The 14,327-nt window shown below is 35.7% G+C and overlaps 1 protein-coding gene across 6 annotated transcripts in view; it reads right to left on the minus strand.

The window, feature by feature from the left end:
* Positions 1 to 2,456: 2,456 nt before the first annotated feature.
* LOC127974770 (DNA-binding protein SATB1) overlaps positions 2,457 to 14,327 on the minus strand; it is a 55,475-nt gene continuing 43,604 nt past the window's right edge. For all 6 annotated transcript variants that reach the window (XM_052578272.1, XM_052578268.1, XM_052578271.1 and 3 more), the window contains 2 exons: positions 8,079 to 8,285; positions 2,457 to 5,504 (listed from right to left, as the gene is read on the minus strand). In XM_052578272.1, coding sequence (XP_052434232.1) covers positions 4,938 to 5,504; positions 8,079 to 8,285 — 774 coding nt within the window. In that variant the 3' untranslated portion in view covers positions 2,457 to 4,937. The remainder of the gene's footprint in view (positions 5,505 to 8,078; positions 8,286 to 14,327) is intronic.

A 14,327-nucleotide genomic window follows, 5' to 3' on the forward strand; every position in this document is an offset into this window, starting at 1 on the left:
CCCCAATCAGTTTTCTAAAGGGTTTTGGAAAATCACCTACCCCACCTCTAACAACTGATACTAAAAGATGGCAATTTCAGGTATTAAATAAATCCAACTATTAGTGATCATAACATGAAAAACATATAGATGTTTTTACGTGAATTTACATTCGAATTCAGATTCTGTTTTGACTAATCCAAAAGATCTTGGAAACATACAGCTTCAACATGGAAATAATTAAAAATCACAGAAAGTTTTTGATCAAATGAAATACTATACTAATTTTGGTAAAGTCAGGCATTGAATAGCTTGTTTTATTAGTCATAAAATGAAACACATAGAGATGTTTCAATTATTATAAGAGATATGTTTTTTTTTCCAGTGCTATCTTTGGTAAAGTCAAGAAATAATTCCAAAACGTCGCTAAAATTAGTTTAACAACGATGTTTCATGTAACTTTAACTAGCATAAGAGAGAACTCAGTAGACTTTAAATATAAGGGTAAACAAAAATACACATTATCCATAAGGTTGTTTCAAGAAGCCCTACATAAGGCAGTTTGCTGATTTCAGACTCTCTCAATGTCCCAGATTTTGAAAAAGAAAATGGAGCAATTTATAATAACTGTACATCATTTGAAGCATTACATCAATAACCCCTGAACATACAGCTGAATATGACAGGATGCATTTCTATCTGTCTTTTGAGATGTACTCTGGTCAGCTTGACATTCAGATGAAGCAATCACTGGATTTCATCTAGAAGTTTACAAGGTTAATGACATGAAATAAAACTCTGAATACATTTCAAAGATTTGTAGACAATCATGCAAGTATATTATAATGAATTCATTTTTGCCAGGCTATTATGGTAAACACTTATAGATCTCAGTAACACCAACAACGAATGATAATGACAAACGTCACCTATGCAGACACTTCTTTATACGAAAGAAAGAAAGAAAGAAAGAAAGAAAGAAAGAAAGAAAGAAAGAAAGCTGATCTATTTTTTTTTCTTGCTTCAGCCAATGCATGCTGTCACTCATGTCAGAAATGACTGCCTTATCACTGTAAATACAGTATGAACACTTCTTTAAGAGGTATCATAATCCCAGAATGCATTCAAGTCCTTATCAGATGGCTTAAAAGTGTAAATAGTTCTTCTTGTTTTCTCTCTAGCCTATCAGTTTGTAATATTGAAATAATTTGCATGAGTTTCCTGTGCATTTGAGTCATTTGTAGAATATGTCATATGTCTAATTTCACTTGATGCACTGAAATTCTTTAAAAAAAGACCAAAAACGTTCGTTAAGAAAGTACATGGGCAGCATGATCTCAATATTGAGCCCATATCACACCTAATGTGGCCTCTGTTTATAAAGAAAACCAACAGCTGGGAAGCTTGAGTTAGTGAAAGGAGACAGAGAACTTATTTTCACAGAGCAGTTCCATAAAGATCACATCATAATACCTTTATTAGTGTTTCTGCTGCATTTCCTGTTTGATTTACTGTGCAGTCCCAAAGGGCTGGTGGGGGAATGTTGCATACTCCCACTATGAGGCAAAACCTGCCATTATCATGTCAACCTGTTGAGTCTTCATTTATTCTCCAGGTAAAATACTGAGAAAAGAAAAGCATACTAATATATGTCTTTCTGCAGTATGTAGCATGTTTACTGTAGGCTACATATGCTAAATTCCTGCATGTGAATTCCAAGATGTCATCCACCACGTTAAACATCTGGATTGTCTAATTCAGGTGTTTTTTGTTGTTGTTGTTTTTTTTTTTTTTACATAATTGGAAAAATGGTTTGTGTGTCTTTTTTTATAATGTAATAATGATACAATAATAACAAACAGAGTATATTTTGTGTTGCATTCACACTTGTGACAGAAAATAAATATCACAATTATCTGAAAATAAAAATAATTAACTTAATAAATATATTATGGGTGTGAAACCCTATAAAAGAGAGTTTTTGTTAAGGTTTCTGAAATGAATTGTATTATGCAAATTTTTCTCTTTTTTTTTCAATATGCCCATATCAATTATATATATATATATATATATATATATATATATATATATATATATATATATATATATATATATATATTCATTTTATTTAATTTAGTACTTCAATTTGAACTAAATGAAAATGAGAAAATATACCTTGGCAATTAGCTTTATATATATATATATATAATTGTTTGATATAGTAGGAAATAGTAGTTTGTTTCAAAGATAATTATGCAGATTTGTTTTTGCTATTAATAAACATCTTAATGTGGTGTAATGTTCTGAAATCATAATTAATTTTTAGGGGTTGTAGTGAAAAGTGAGAAAAAAAATGGTCTATTAAGAACATTCAAGTGATCTCATCAGATTCATTTCACTGTGATGAAATTTTACGATCTACAATACAAACAGGAGAAGCTTGTCAGTCACTGGAACACATTTCAGTCAAGGGCCTCTATGGTGTAAGGAATTTTATTTAACATTTTCATGAAATTTGTTACCTGCTAGTGTACAGTACACATTGAAATATTTAACTTCACATACTTTAAAAGAAAAAAAAAGTTATTTCCCCCACTTGAAATAATAATGAACCGCTGTGAGTTCGACAACAAACGGTTGTGCTCAGTTTAGCAAACAACTCGCACAACTGCAAAATTGTGTATTTACCGTGTTTCATATATTACAGTTATGTACACACTCTCCTGACACATGTATATGCATATACAGAGTTTCTAAGAAAAGGAAAACAAAGTCATTTACTGTGCAGTACGTTGAATTGTTTTTAGAGCTATTTCCATTTAAACTTACCCTCCTCCTGGAGTCAAAAAAAAAACAAAGGAGGATATTTCTGCTTCCATAATTTCTAAAAATGCCTGCAAACACCACAGTGATGTTTTCAGACAACCCGTGATCACAGAGGTCACCGATGATTTACCTCCATATGGGCGAGCCAGATTTCCATACTGTCTCAGAGCTTCACCTGGAGTTCATAGGGACTCACAGCTTTACACCTTCAATCCCTGCAGATCAGCTCATTAACAGGGCCTTAACACCTGCCTCTATTTACCCTTAAACACGCTTCTAATATGACTTCATCCCGCCTTCCGCCCAGGAGTTTCCTCACAGTAGAAGCACTCGTCTGACTGGAATATTCTCGAAATGCACATTAACGCAAAGATTCGGAGTACAATACAAACAGTTTAATTGTGTCATTAACAATCAGTAACCACTCCTAGTTAGAACATTTCTGCATAAAGAAACCGAGAAACACTTATAAAACAGTCAGTCGTAACAAAATAACTGGTGTTCTCATTGCAATAAACTCATAAAAAAAAGAACAACTTTTTTATACATCATATTTATACAGGAATAGCTTTGAATTGGATCGTTAACCAAAGGAAGACACATTGCAAACATCGATTTCACACAAATTGCATATGTTTTTCTCTCTAAGGTGTTCTCTATAGGTTACCTAAGCTTATTTGCATGATAGTAAAAATTGCATACAAGATGAATCGTGAAGCTCGTAGCATGAGTTGCTTGACATACAGCACTTTTTTTTAGGCAACCGTTAAAGCACATTTTCCATTTAAAACGTTAAGACACTTCTGATTTTACTGCCCGTCAAAATTACAATTATAAATAGAAAAAGATAAGTAAAACAAAAAGCGCCGGGTAACGCAAACGTTCCCCAAACGTAATAACATCAGAACGCAAAATAGACAATGCAAGACGATGCTTGTGATTCACATTTGAAACTGTGGGAATCCAGGATTTTACAGTGACCAAAGTTTGCAAAATAATCTAACATCGGCAGTGCCATATAGTACAAGGCATTTGTTGGCATAGTTTCTTTAAGACTGTATACCTTTTTACAATTAATATATGTCTATATATATATATTTATATGTCTTCAAACCAAATAAGATTGAGCCGTTTTCCCTCGGTTTACCTGCAGGTCGTAGGGATCCAGAGACGGAGACATCTTTCTCTCTCTGTCTCTCAAAGAGAACTCATTAGCCAGCAGTGCTCGACTCAGTACCTCATCATTAAGGCCTTTGTCTACCTCTCTTCTCCAATGTCATGCATTAAAAAAATCCAGTTAACATCACATACGTAAACATCAAAGTCTATCAAACTCCATCGACTTTCCTTTTTTTTAAATCAGTAGCTCAAAATCAGTGTAAAAACAACAGACAACAAGTGCAGTCAGCAAATATCCACAGCAACATACTGTTTGCTTGAAGGAATGGTTCACACAAACAAGAAAATTCTGTCAGAAAGTGACTTCCGAAGAACAGCCTGGCCGCTCTTTTCTGTATAATGCAAGTGAATGAGAACTGGGGCCATCAACGCAGTTTGGATCACCAACTTGTGATATTTATACTCTTAACGTGGTAATAAAATTACTCATACCATGGTGTATTTGTTATGAATAGAAAATAATAATTTAAAATAAATAATAAAAAAGAAATAAGTGGAGAAAAAAAACAATGGAGAGAAGTGTGAGAAATAAAATACATATTTATAGTTGTATTTACTGCGAAAATAACCATTCATAAAAAGTTTAAGAAAATAAAATTAAATATTTAAGTTACAGAGATGAAAAATGATTTTCATCAAACTCATTTTATGATGTCTTTGTGCATTTCGGAGCTTGACAGCCCAAGTCGCCATTCACTTGAAAGGAAATAACATTTTCATTTAGGAGTCACCTACTCCTTTCATTTTTTTTTTCTTTTTACATTTTGTTTGGTTGTGCAGATTATTGAAACGCTGCACGAGTCTTTACGGTGAAATAATCCACGCTTTACAAAACTGTGAAAGTCAATCATCTCTGTATTATTCAGTCTCGTGTAAAAAGTCTTACAGTTTCGCTCATGGAAAACAGACAAGAGTGAACGAGATTAAAACCAGAAGCAAAAGAAAGCCGTCGGTTACTCTTTCGCCTCTTGCTCAGTTTGGGCCTGTCCCATGGCGTGTGTTTCGGGCGCCAGGTGCTCTTCCATTTTAATGGAGAACATGGTGCTGTTGGTCTGCACGCTCTCGTCCAGCTCGGTCAGCAGCTCGCCCTCCTTGAAGTCCGTCATACCCTCGTCCTTGTTGTTGTGGTTGGAGGGGAAGCCCAGGGGCGGCTCCTTCAGCTTGCCGGCGTGGTTGATGTAGAAGCGCTGGTTCTGGAAGAACTTGATGATGGTGTGTTTGGGCAGGTCCAGCTGTGCCGAGAGCGTGTGGATGGCCTCCTCGTCCGGATACAGGCCCACGTCCTGAATGAAGCTCTGGAGGATGCCCAGCGCCTCCATGGAGATGCGGTTGCCTTGGCGGCTCTTGCAGCGGCTCTCGTCCTCGGTCTCGGCGGGTGAAGCCGTGGAGGGCTGCCGTGGGGGCAGCCGTGGTCCCGTCTGATGCTGCTGATGCTGCAGGGGCTGCTGGGATAGAGGAGGCTGTGAGGGGTGCAGCAGGGGGAGTGGTGCTTGGAGCTGAGAGGAAGGTTGTTGATGAGTCTGAGAGGGGCGAGAGACAAAGACGCTACATGTCAAATACTTTCTCAATATCTAATCTAATCACAAATTACAAAAGTTCTGCATGTATCTGAACTCAAGCATCCATTAACAATATTTTTTGGAATGATGTGCATTTATTTATTTGTTTGGAATAATTTGATCTATTGTTTTAAGTCTATTATTTTAATTAAATAAATAAAATATTTTTTAGTGTCCAACCATATAACTTCTGAATGAATCTAACTTTAAAAACATTTTTAAGTTGTTTTTAGTTTTTAAGTGTTTAGACTTAATACTTTTTTTAGGCTTTATTTGTTATATTGGTTTGAGAAAAATAATTGAATAAACCTGCTACATGTCAAACTCAAGTTGTGCTTTTCATGAGTCTACTGAAAAAATAAAATTAATAAAATAAAATAAAATAAAACAAAAATAAGAAACATGCTAAATGTTAAACATTGGTTTTCCGTTTTAAAATTCGTTCACATTTCCAATTATAATGTTAGTTTTATTGTTGTCTTTTGTTATAAACTTTAATAATTGGAAGTTTTGGCAATAATATCAGGATTACTAATTTGTTAGTAATAAATTGATTAATTTTTTATATCTAATAATGTATTAGTCTTAATTCATTACAATTGTAAAATTAAATAGCTACAAGTTGTTTTTCCATCTTAAAATTATTTAATATCCATTTAAATAGCTAGCTGATTTACAAAAGTTTTAAACGAGTCTTACTCTTTCTGAATCAAAGTTGCACGCATCTAATGTTTTGAACTTGTGTTTCATCATTTGACAAGTTCCTGAAATAATAAATGAAATGAAATAAATTTCTAGCAAAAATAAATATATTGTGAAACATACCATTACCGTGCTATAAAATGACTCATTTTATGATATATGATTTTGGTTACGTCGTCCCCCTCTAGCAATCAGATGTGCGGATTTTATAGCTTTACCTGTTCATGTTAATGCTCGGCTGTTAACACGAATGCGAACTCTTTCATCAGAATATTCGCATAAAAAGTGCCGGTCTGTTGATTGCTTATCAAGCCCTATTCAAAAGCTGTTGCTTAACGTGGTAAATACAGCCTCAATATGTGGCAAGATCTCGTCGCGAGAGATGTGTGGTGTGCGAGCGCTATCAGTGTCTGTGTTTAGGCCACTTTCACGTCGGTGTAAACATATGACACATTTGCTCTGAAATGCGCCATTGTTCGCGAGTTTAGGCCATTGTAGCCGGCAGCTGCTGGTTTCCATTCACCATACAGACTGCTTTTCCTGGGACATTCCCAAGAGGAACGGGAACGCTTGATAACACTTTTTGTAAATATGCAAGTCTCCTGATAACATATCAATAACACTGGAATGCAATGAGCAGAAATAAATGGTACAGAAGGATTTCTGCACACCTGACATGCGTTAACTTGAAGGATTTCGTACTGATGCAGAAGTTTACCATAATGCTAAGGTGTTCCTTTGATATTGAGTTTCCTCATTCAATGAAAGTCTAAGGAATTAGCTAAATCAGTACTGTACGTAATATCATGTTTTATGGATTTATTATGCATGCATTTATTTAAATGCTTGATGTCACTCCAGTAAGGTCTTCTTGACATTAGTCAATTTATTAGTTAACACTAACCATATGTGCATATTAAAATTATTTTTCAGAGTTGCGTAACTAACAAAAAATATTATTGGCGTATAATTGACAAGAAAATACTACTTTAGTGTTTCAAGGTCAAAATGTAATGTTTAATTTAAAGTTTTTTTCCATACAGTGAAATTTATTTAGTGCTTTTTTTTGTTCTACATTAATTCTTTCAATGTACGTAGTAGTAAATGCTGAAATGAACATGAACTAACATGCTGTGGAAGTATGTTCATTTTTAACTACTGTAGTAAACTAATGCTAATTAATGTTACCGTTTTGTCAAGTGTAAGCACATGTTTTAGTAGAAATCTGATTTGCAAATCTGTAAACCTCCAGCAGCCACGCATGCATCTCGTCGCCTTAAGTGGTGAAAATGCAAGTGAATAAATGTTTTTCTTCGCCACATGCTATTTTCTTGGAATGACCATATGCTTGCGAGTAAACAAAATAATATCTGATCAAACACGCAGCTGTAACCACAAGAACTGTGGGATTTTTGTGATTAAATATGGATTCGGAATAGTGATGAATATATTAAAATAGCTAGCTGTCCTTAATATCTAAATGCACACAAATGATGTTGCTAATGACTGTTTTGCTTACACAGCAGCGGAGCGCAAAATTACCAGCGTTTGAAAAAGTTCTCCAGCACCTCCAAACTTCAAATGATCAAAACAGACTTAATTACACATGTTTTGGTAAAAATTACCATATGGTTACCATATGTAAACCATTTCAAGTTGAAATGGCAGGAAAAATAACTTGAATACTACACTCTAAGGAAAGAAAAGGGGTAAAAGCTGTCACATTTAGTAACTAATATGTACACCTGAGGTACTAACGTGTACATTTAAGGTACTATAATGCACTTTTTAGGTGTAAATAATGGACAAAGGTGTAGCTTTTGTGACACTGACCTGTAATGGGTCTGTGGGCATGTGCAGCAGGTGAGGAGGTCTGTCCGCATGGTGCTGCTGTCCTCCATTGCTCTCCTGCTCGTATATAGCATCACGCTCCACTTGAGACAAACTGAGGAACCGGCGGATCATGGACAGGTTCTCCCAGAGCGTGCGGTTCTCCGGAGATGGATCCTCTTTCCAACGCAGCAGTTCACAGAGCCAGCCCTGCAAGAGAACATGAACTCGAAATGAAACAAATTGAAGACAATTAATGTGTCATGTCATGTATTCTAGGTTGATAAGAAGTCTAATATCCTTACCAAAGCAGCATTTATTTGATTAAAAATGTTATGAAAATTATGAAATATTATTATGATTTAAAATAACTATAGTCTATGTGAATATATTTCAAAATTTAATTTATTCCTGTGATACAAAGCTGAATTTTCAGCATCAGTATCACATGATCCTTCAGAAATCATTCTGATGTGCAGCTCACGAAACATTTGCTGCATTCAGGATTCTTTCATGTTCAAAAAAAGTTAAAAAAAACAGCAAGTATTTAAAATAGAAATCTTTATTTGGTCTTAACTGTCACTTTTAATAAATGTAATGCTTCCTTGCTAAATAAAAGTATTAAAAGTCTTACTGGACCCAAACCTTTGAACTATTTTGTCCCAATTTTGTATTCACTGAATATTTTAATTTTTTCTTATATATCACCTAGCGTGGAAAAGTACATAACACACAAGAGTATAGTAACCATTTTAACATTACACCTTCCCTACCCTGCTGTTTAGGGGATAATATTACATTTTGAGTTTTACTAAGCATGGTTGCAATGCAAATACAAAACATTTACTGTAAACATAATCGCATTATTAATATTCATGAGTCAAACATACAAGTTTAATAACTTCCCACACAATACTTTCAGAACTAATGCAGTAAACAAACAAAAATATGTACTGTATATATGCTAAATATTGATTTTGTTTAGTTTGAGAGAGGAGTTTATGCCTGTAAAGTACTGGAAGAAACATTAATGGATTGGTTAAGGAACTGGAACCATTAACTTCCTTAAAATTCCCATTCCTAATATAAAGCGTGGTCAAATCCTACTTTTAGGAAAAGAAAAGAGGAAAAGGGAGCTCTAGTGTGTGTTCCAGCAGTCGAATCCTGGCACACTTACAAACGTGATGCCATAATCTCCAGGCCAGTGTGTGGCAGCACCTTTCATTTCCACAGGATTACCCAGCACACACACACACACACACACACACACGGAGCAGGAGCCAGAGCCACACCAGAGCACTGCATGGCACAGATAACTCAGCATTTCTGTTGTCCCATGTTCCTGCTCCTCCCAAAAGCCGTGTAAACCCCAGAGAGCGAGCGAGAGAGGCTCATCACAGCTCACCTTGTTCCTCTGCCACATTTATTGTCGCATTTTGTTTTATTTGCACGCGTGGGGATTTGAGTCTTGTTCCTGCTGTGATGCCTGTAGCCCGACGTGCTTCAAACACACACACACCTTATCGCAGCCATTAAGCGCACTATCGTAAAATAATCCTCAATCAAACATCTGCGGATAAAATGGCAAACAAATCCCACTGAGCCAAAGAACGAGCCACCAAAAAAAAAAACATGCAACCAAACCACAAGGTATTAGCATTAATGCTGTTGCATTATAGAACAAAAACACAACAATAAACACTTTGCATTGGGCAGCCACACTGACAGTGTTATGCTCTCTGTGCCTCGAAGACCTGAAAAACTGCTTGTATTTGTCCAATTGCATTGCTTCCACTGTCTTACCATAAACAGTGAGCGCTCGCACAGAGGAGAGCCAGCCTGGATACGGGAACGTTACTGGGATTTGGTTGGTCAAATCTGACAAACACTATAAAGATAATGTTTATTTTTGGAGAATATGGAGAACTAAAAACTAACATGGATTATAGCTTGGCTAGTGATGTAAAAATTGTTCAGAGGTTGCGCTTCATTAGTTCCCAGTTGCTTCATTAGGCACCAACTTTGTTTTAATGTTCCTTCTAAAATCATCATGAGAAATAAAAATGACTAATCAGTAAGAGTAAGGAGCTAAGGAAATGTGAAGTCAATTTAATGAGAAATGTCTGAGCTCATATTGAGATCTTCTGATTTTGGTACCTTGACAAAACTGAGCACAAATTGAGAAATACTTACAATCACCTTTAAAGCTTTTAGATGAGAAATATATAAGAAAATTGTTTGTTTTAATCCTATTTTTATAAGTACTGTGTGAATCTCCAATAAATAAATACATTTTTATTATAAAATCTTATATCTAAAATAAAATAGAAAATGTACGCCTAATTAAATTTAAGACAAATGTAGTCACATTAAAAAAAAAAAAAGTTATCATTTATAAAATAGTATATTTAAAATCTAATTAATTAACCAACATTTAAGGACAAGCTTCATAAAAAATATGTTTTATTTATTTATTTTAAATAAAATATTTGTAAACTTAATTACATAAGACAAATCTGATTTCTTTTTTCTTTTTCGTCATTATTATTTTCAGGTGAAACACGACCTTTTGTCTCTTTGATAGATTTTGTGTGAGCTTCACCCATTTACAGCTCAACTTTAAGATTATGTTACCCAAACGTCCATAAAGGCCGTGGACGGGTGGACAGGTCAAGTGGTACGTGAAGAGAGGGTCCAGGCAGCCCATTAGAGCCTCCATTGTGTTCGGGGTATAAATAGCAGTGGTACATTCTGATAAAAATATTTCTCTTCCGCACAATGGCTGAATTCATGCGTAAGATTCACTCAACTAAGCAGGATACGGTGTGTCTATGCGTGTGAGGGCTGAGCGGTCACAAGCTGCCAATGAGACAAGCACAGGACACTACTGTGAGAGAACAGCGTGGTGTTTATGCCCCTCGCCTGGACCCAGATGCCAGCGAACACATTAATAACCTTGGGATTGAGTTCAGGAGCCCCAGACAGTTGCGGTTTTCCACATCAGTCACATGGCACCATCAACACCTTTTTATTATCTCATTTGCTCCTTATCGTCCCCTCCGCTCACCCTGTTCTGCCAGGCCTCAGACTCCTGAGATGATACCCATCTCAAATCACTTGGATCTCGATGTCCCGAATCGGCCAACAGCTCCCCAGCATCAATGGGCCTCATCCCAGTTTGTATACTTCTACTATGCACTAAAAGTGTGTACTTGGTTACGCATTAAAACCATGTACTTGGTTAGCAATGATCGTCAAGCAAATACCTTAGAGAAAATTGTATTTGAGATAATTATTGGGCAATGTTAACCACTCTTAATGAAAAGTAGGAAGCTACTTTAAAGTTACAAACTAAAACAAAATTGAAGCGATTTAAGAGAATCACATTTTATCTGGTGCCAAAAATAATTTTGTACCTCTTGGTGAGGGTAATAGCATTAAACAGTACTGAAGCAGATCAGTTTACACTAAATTTACACTAAATACCACCAATAAAAATATAATTTATATATATATATATATATATATATATATATATATATATATATATATAAATAACATAAAATTTGTAAGTTATATTTTTAAACAAATAAATATATATAAATTTTGATATTTTATATAATTTATAAAAATATAAATAACATAACATTTTTAAGTTATTTTTTTAAACAAAAAATAATAATACAAAAAACTATATAAGTAATTAAGACGTATTTCATTTAAATGATTTAATTTACATTTTTCTTAAATAAGATTTTTATTTTATTTTTTATTTTAATTGTATAAATTTAAAACACACACAGTGCACACAGCTGACAATTTTTGTTGTTTTGATATTCTAATTACATTTAAATAAATAATTAAATTATTTATATGTAATTTTAGATTTTATACTTCCTGTATATGGCAAATATACAGTATACAAGTGTCCACAGCTGACGAACAGTACACCTCCAGTCACCAATTCTAATTTCGCTTACTATAAAGTACAGAACTATATGAATTATGATGTCAGATCAGCTGGTCATGGTTCGCTTATCAGTCATCACATCGTTGGCTGACGTTCTCAAACATGTCAGCAAGTTTCGGTGGCGATACGGCCCCTATAGACCTGAGGGCGTACCCAGGCTCCTCTATTAAACAAACACACAAACTCACGCGGATGTCTGTCAAAAACTGCAATCTGGGGGCAGATGTTAAAGAACTATTCTAGCTTTTTCGCTCTTTTCCATTGTTTTTAAATAAAGATGCTAATCCATTGTTATGGCTTCAGTCTCGAGCGCGTTGAAGCTAAAACAAAAGCGAGAAACAAACATCTTGATGTCAGGCAGAGGGCTGCAGTGTTCAGCAGACAAAGCATTATTGTTTCCTGCTCTACCGCCCCTCCTGAATCTGGCACCGACTCAGCTTTGGCAGACAGTGTCATGCAGATCAATTCAAAAGATAATACAGTATGTTCAAACCTGTTTTCTAAGAGCGAATGTGTGTGGGGTTTGCGGATGTATGAGCGAAGGAATCGGACCCGCCGCATGCGCGTCAAGTCCATCTGTTGGCTGAAATATATAAATGCGCTCGCGAAGCATATGTGAATCTTCTGCAACAATAAGCAAAAAAAAAAAAAAACGGGCCAAAAATAGGCAGAGGACGGACTGCCTTTTTGGATATCTTACTATGCAAATAGATCTGCTCCCAGTATTTATTCAAATGGTCTTGGCATGGAGGAAAAGAAAATGAGGCCAGTGCCCCAGATGAACCCTAAACACACAGAAACACATCCGTTCTCCACAGATATGGTCAAGCAAACACACTACGGCCTTCATCCTTGGGCTACAAATATATTTAAGAAGGGAATGCATTGCAAACACTGACACACCTCCGAACTCAAGGGGGCGATAGAGAGAGTTTCCTTTTAAGCAATAAACAGCAAATATTCTCTTCAAACTGGTGCCATTGCCGTATTTAACCAAAACGAATTGAAGATCAAACCTTCTCAAGTAAGATGCTATTCAGGGTATTTACTGTGTAGCACGTTCATATTTCTCACCACGTATTTAATGCTATAGAGCGACGTGTTCTGTCTTGTCTTGTTTGATTGCAACATGTAAATGTATAGCGCCGTTTTTATGACAAATTCCCCTCAGGGATCAATAATGCCTGTCTGTTTGTCTATCTATCTATCTATCTGAGATCTCTAAGCAGAGACAAAAGGGTTGTTACAGTTTGTGCTGAAAACCTGCTTAACGACATCCATGACGCCGTTAATACGTTTCTTGTGAGCTTTCTAGACGTTATGATACACTTTGGCCCAAAAAAGTATTTGGATGCTTGAGCAGAATTTCAGAAGTAAAACATTAGAAATGCTTTTTAGCAGATGATTATAAGATAGTGAACAAAAAAATAACTAAAAAGATTTAGCTGTATTTGATAGCAAATAAATAAAAAAAATAACAGAAGGTCTGGAATTCATGGCAGCTTTCATTGTCCAAGGCCCGCCCATGAGGCCGTTTTACCGACATGTCAAACAACCAATCACAGTTCGATCCGTTCAGCGTCACGTTTTGGTGTGTGGAAATGTCGCCACATTGACAGACCATTGAGTAAAACTCTCGGACGTATTTTAAAGATTCTATGCTGCAAACTTTAAATATTTCAAATACATTTGAAAACGCAGTGTTTAGTTGATCCTGATAAACTCACGTCATCACAGATGTAAACACTACGGCTTTCTTCTTTCACGACGGTGTTCGGCGGGGCGTCATCTTTGTTTACAGGAGTTATGTTAAAGAACGCGACACACATGTCTCCCGGAAATCCTGTATAATTCAACAAATCTGATGACTACTTCGACACTCCTGAAGTGTTTCCACTTTTGTGTCCTATATGCATCAGATGTTTAGCAAACGGTCCGTGGGCATGACGTCTGAGGCTGAGACTAACGTAAGCTTAACTCATAAAACAACTGCCTAAAAACAACTATAAATACTTGCACCTTAATACAATGTCAACAACTTTTTCTTCAAAATTCTGCGAGGATAAAGCAGATCTGGTGGCCTGTAACTAGGTTAACTTTTTCAAGAGGCCTGGAGGAAAACAAAAAACAACCCCAACACAAAGTGTAAGTAGGTTGATCGCAACATAATTCAAACAAAGAGCCTGCAAGGAGCCCTCGACACACAAGCAACCTATGAGAAAACGCTAGTCCATCAATTATAAGCGTGTGATTGAGATTTAATTCAAAGCTGGAGTTTAATT

The sequence above is a fragment of the Carassius gibelio genome, chromosome B16 (genome assembly GCF_023724105.1).
Source record: "Carassius gibelio isolate Cgi1373 ecotype wild population from Czech Republic chromosome B16, carGib1.2-hapl.c, whole genome shotgun sequence".
NCBI lineage: Eukaryota > Metazoa > Chordata > Actinopteri > Cypriniformes > Cyprinidae > Carassius > Carassius gibelio.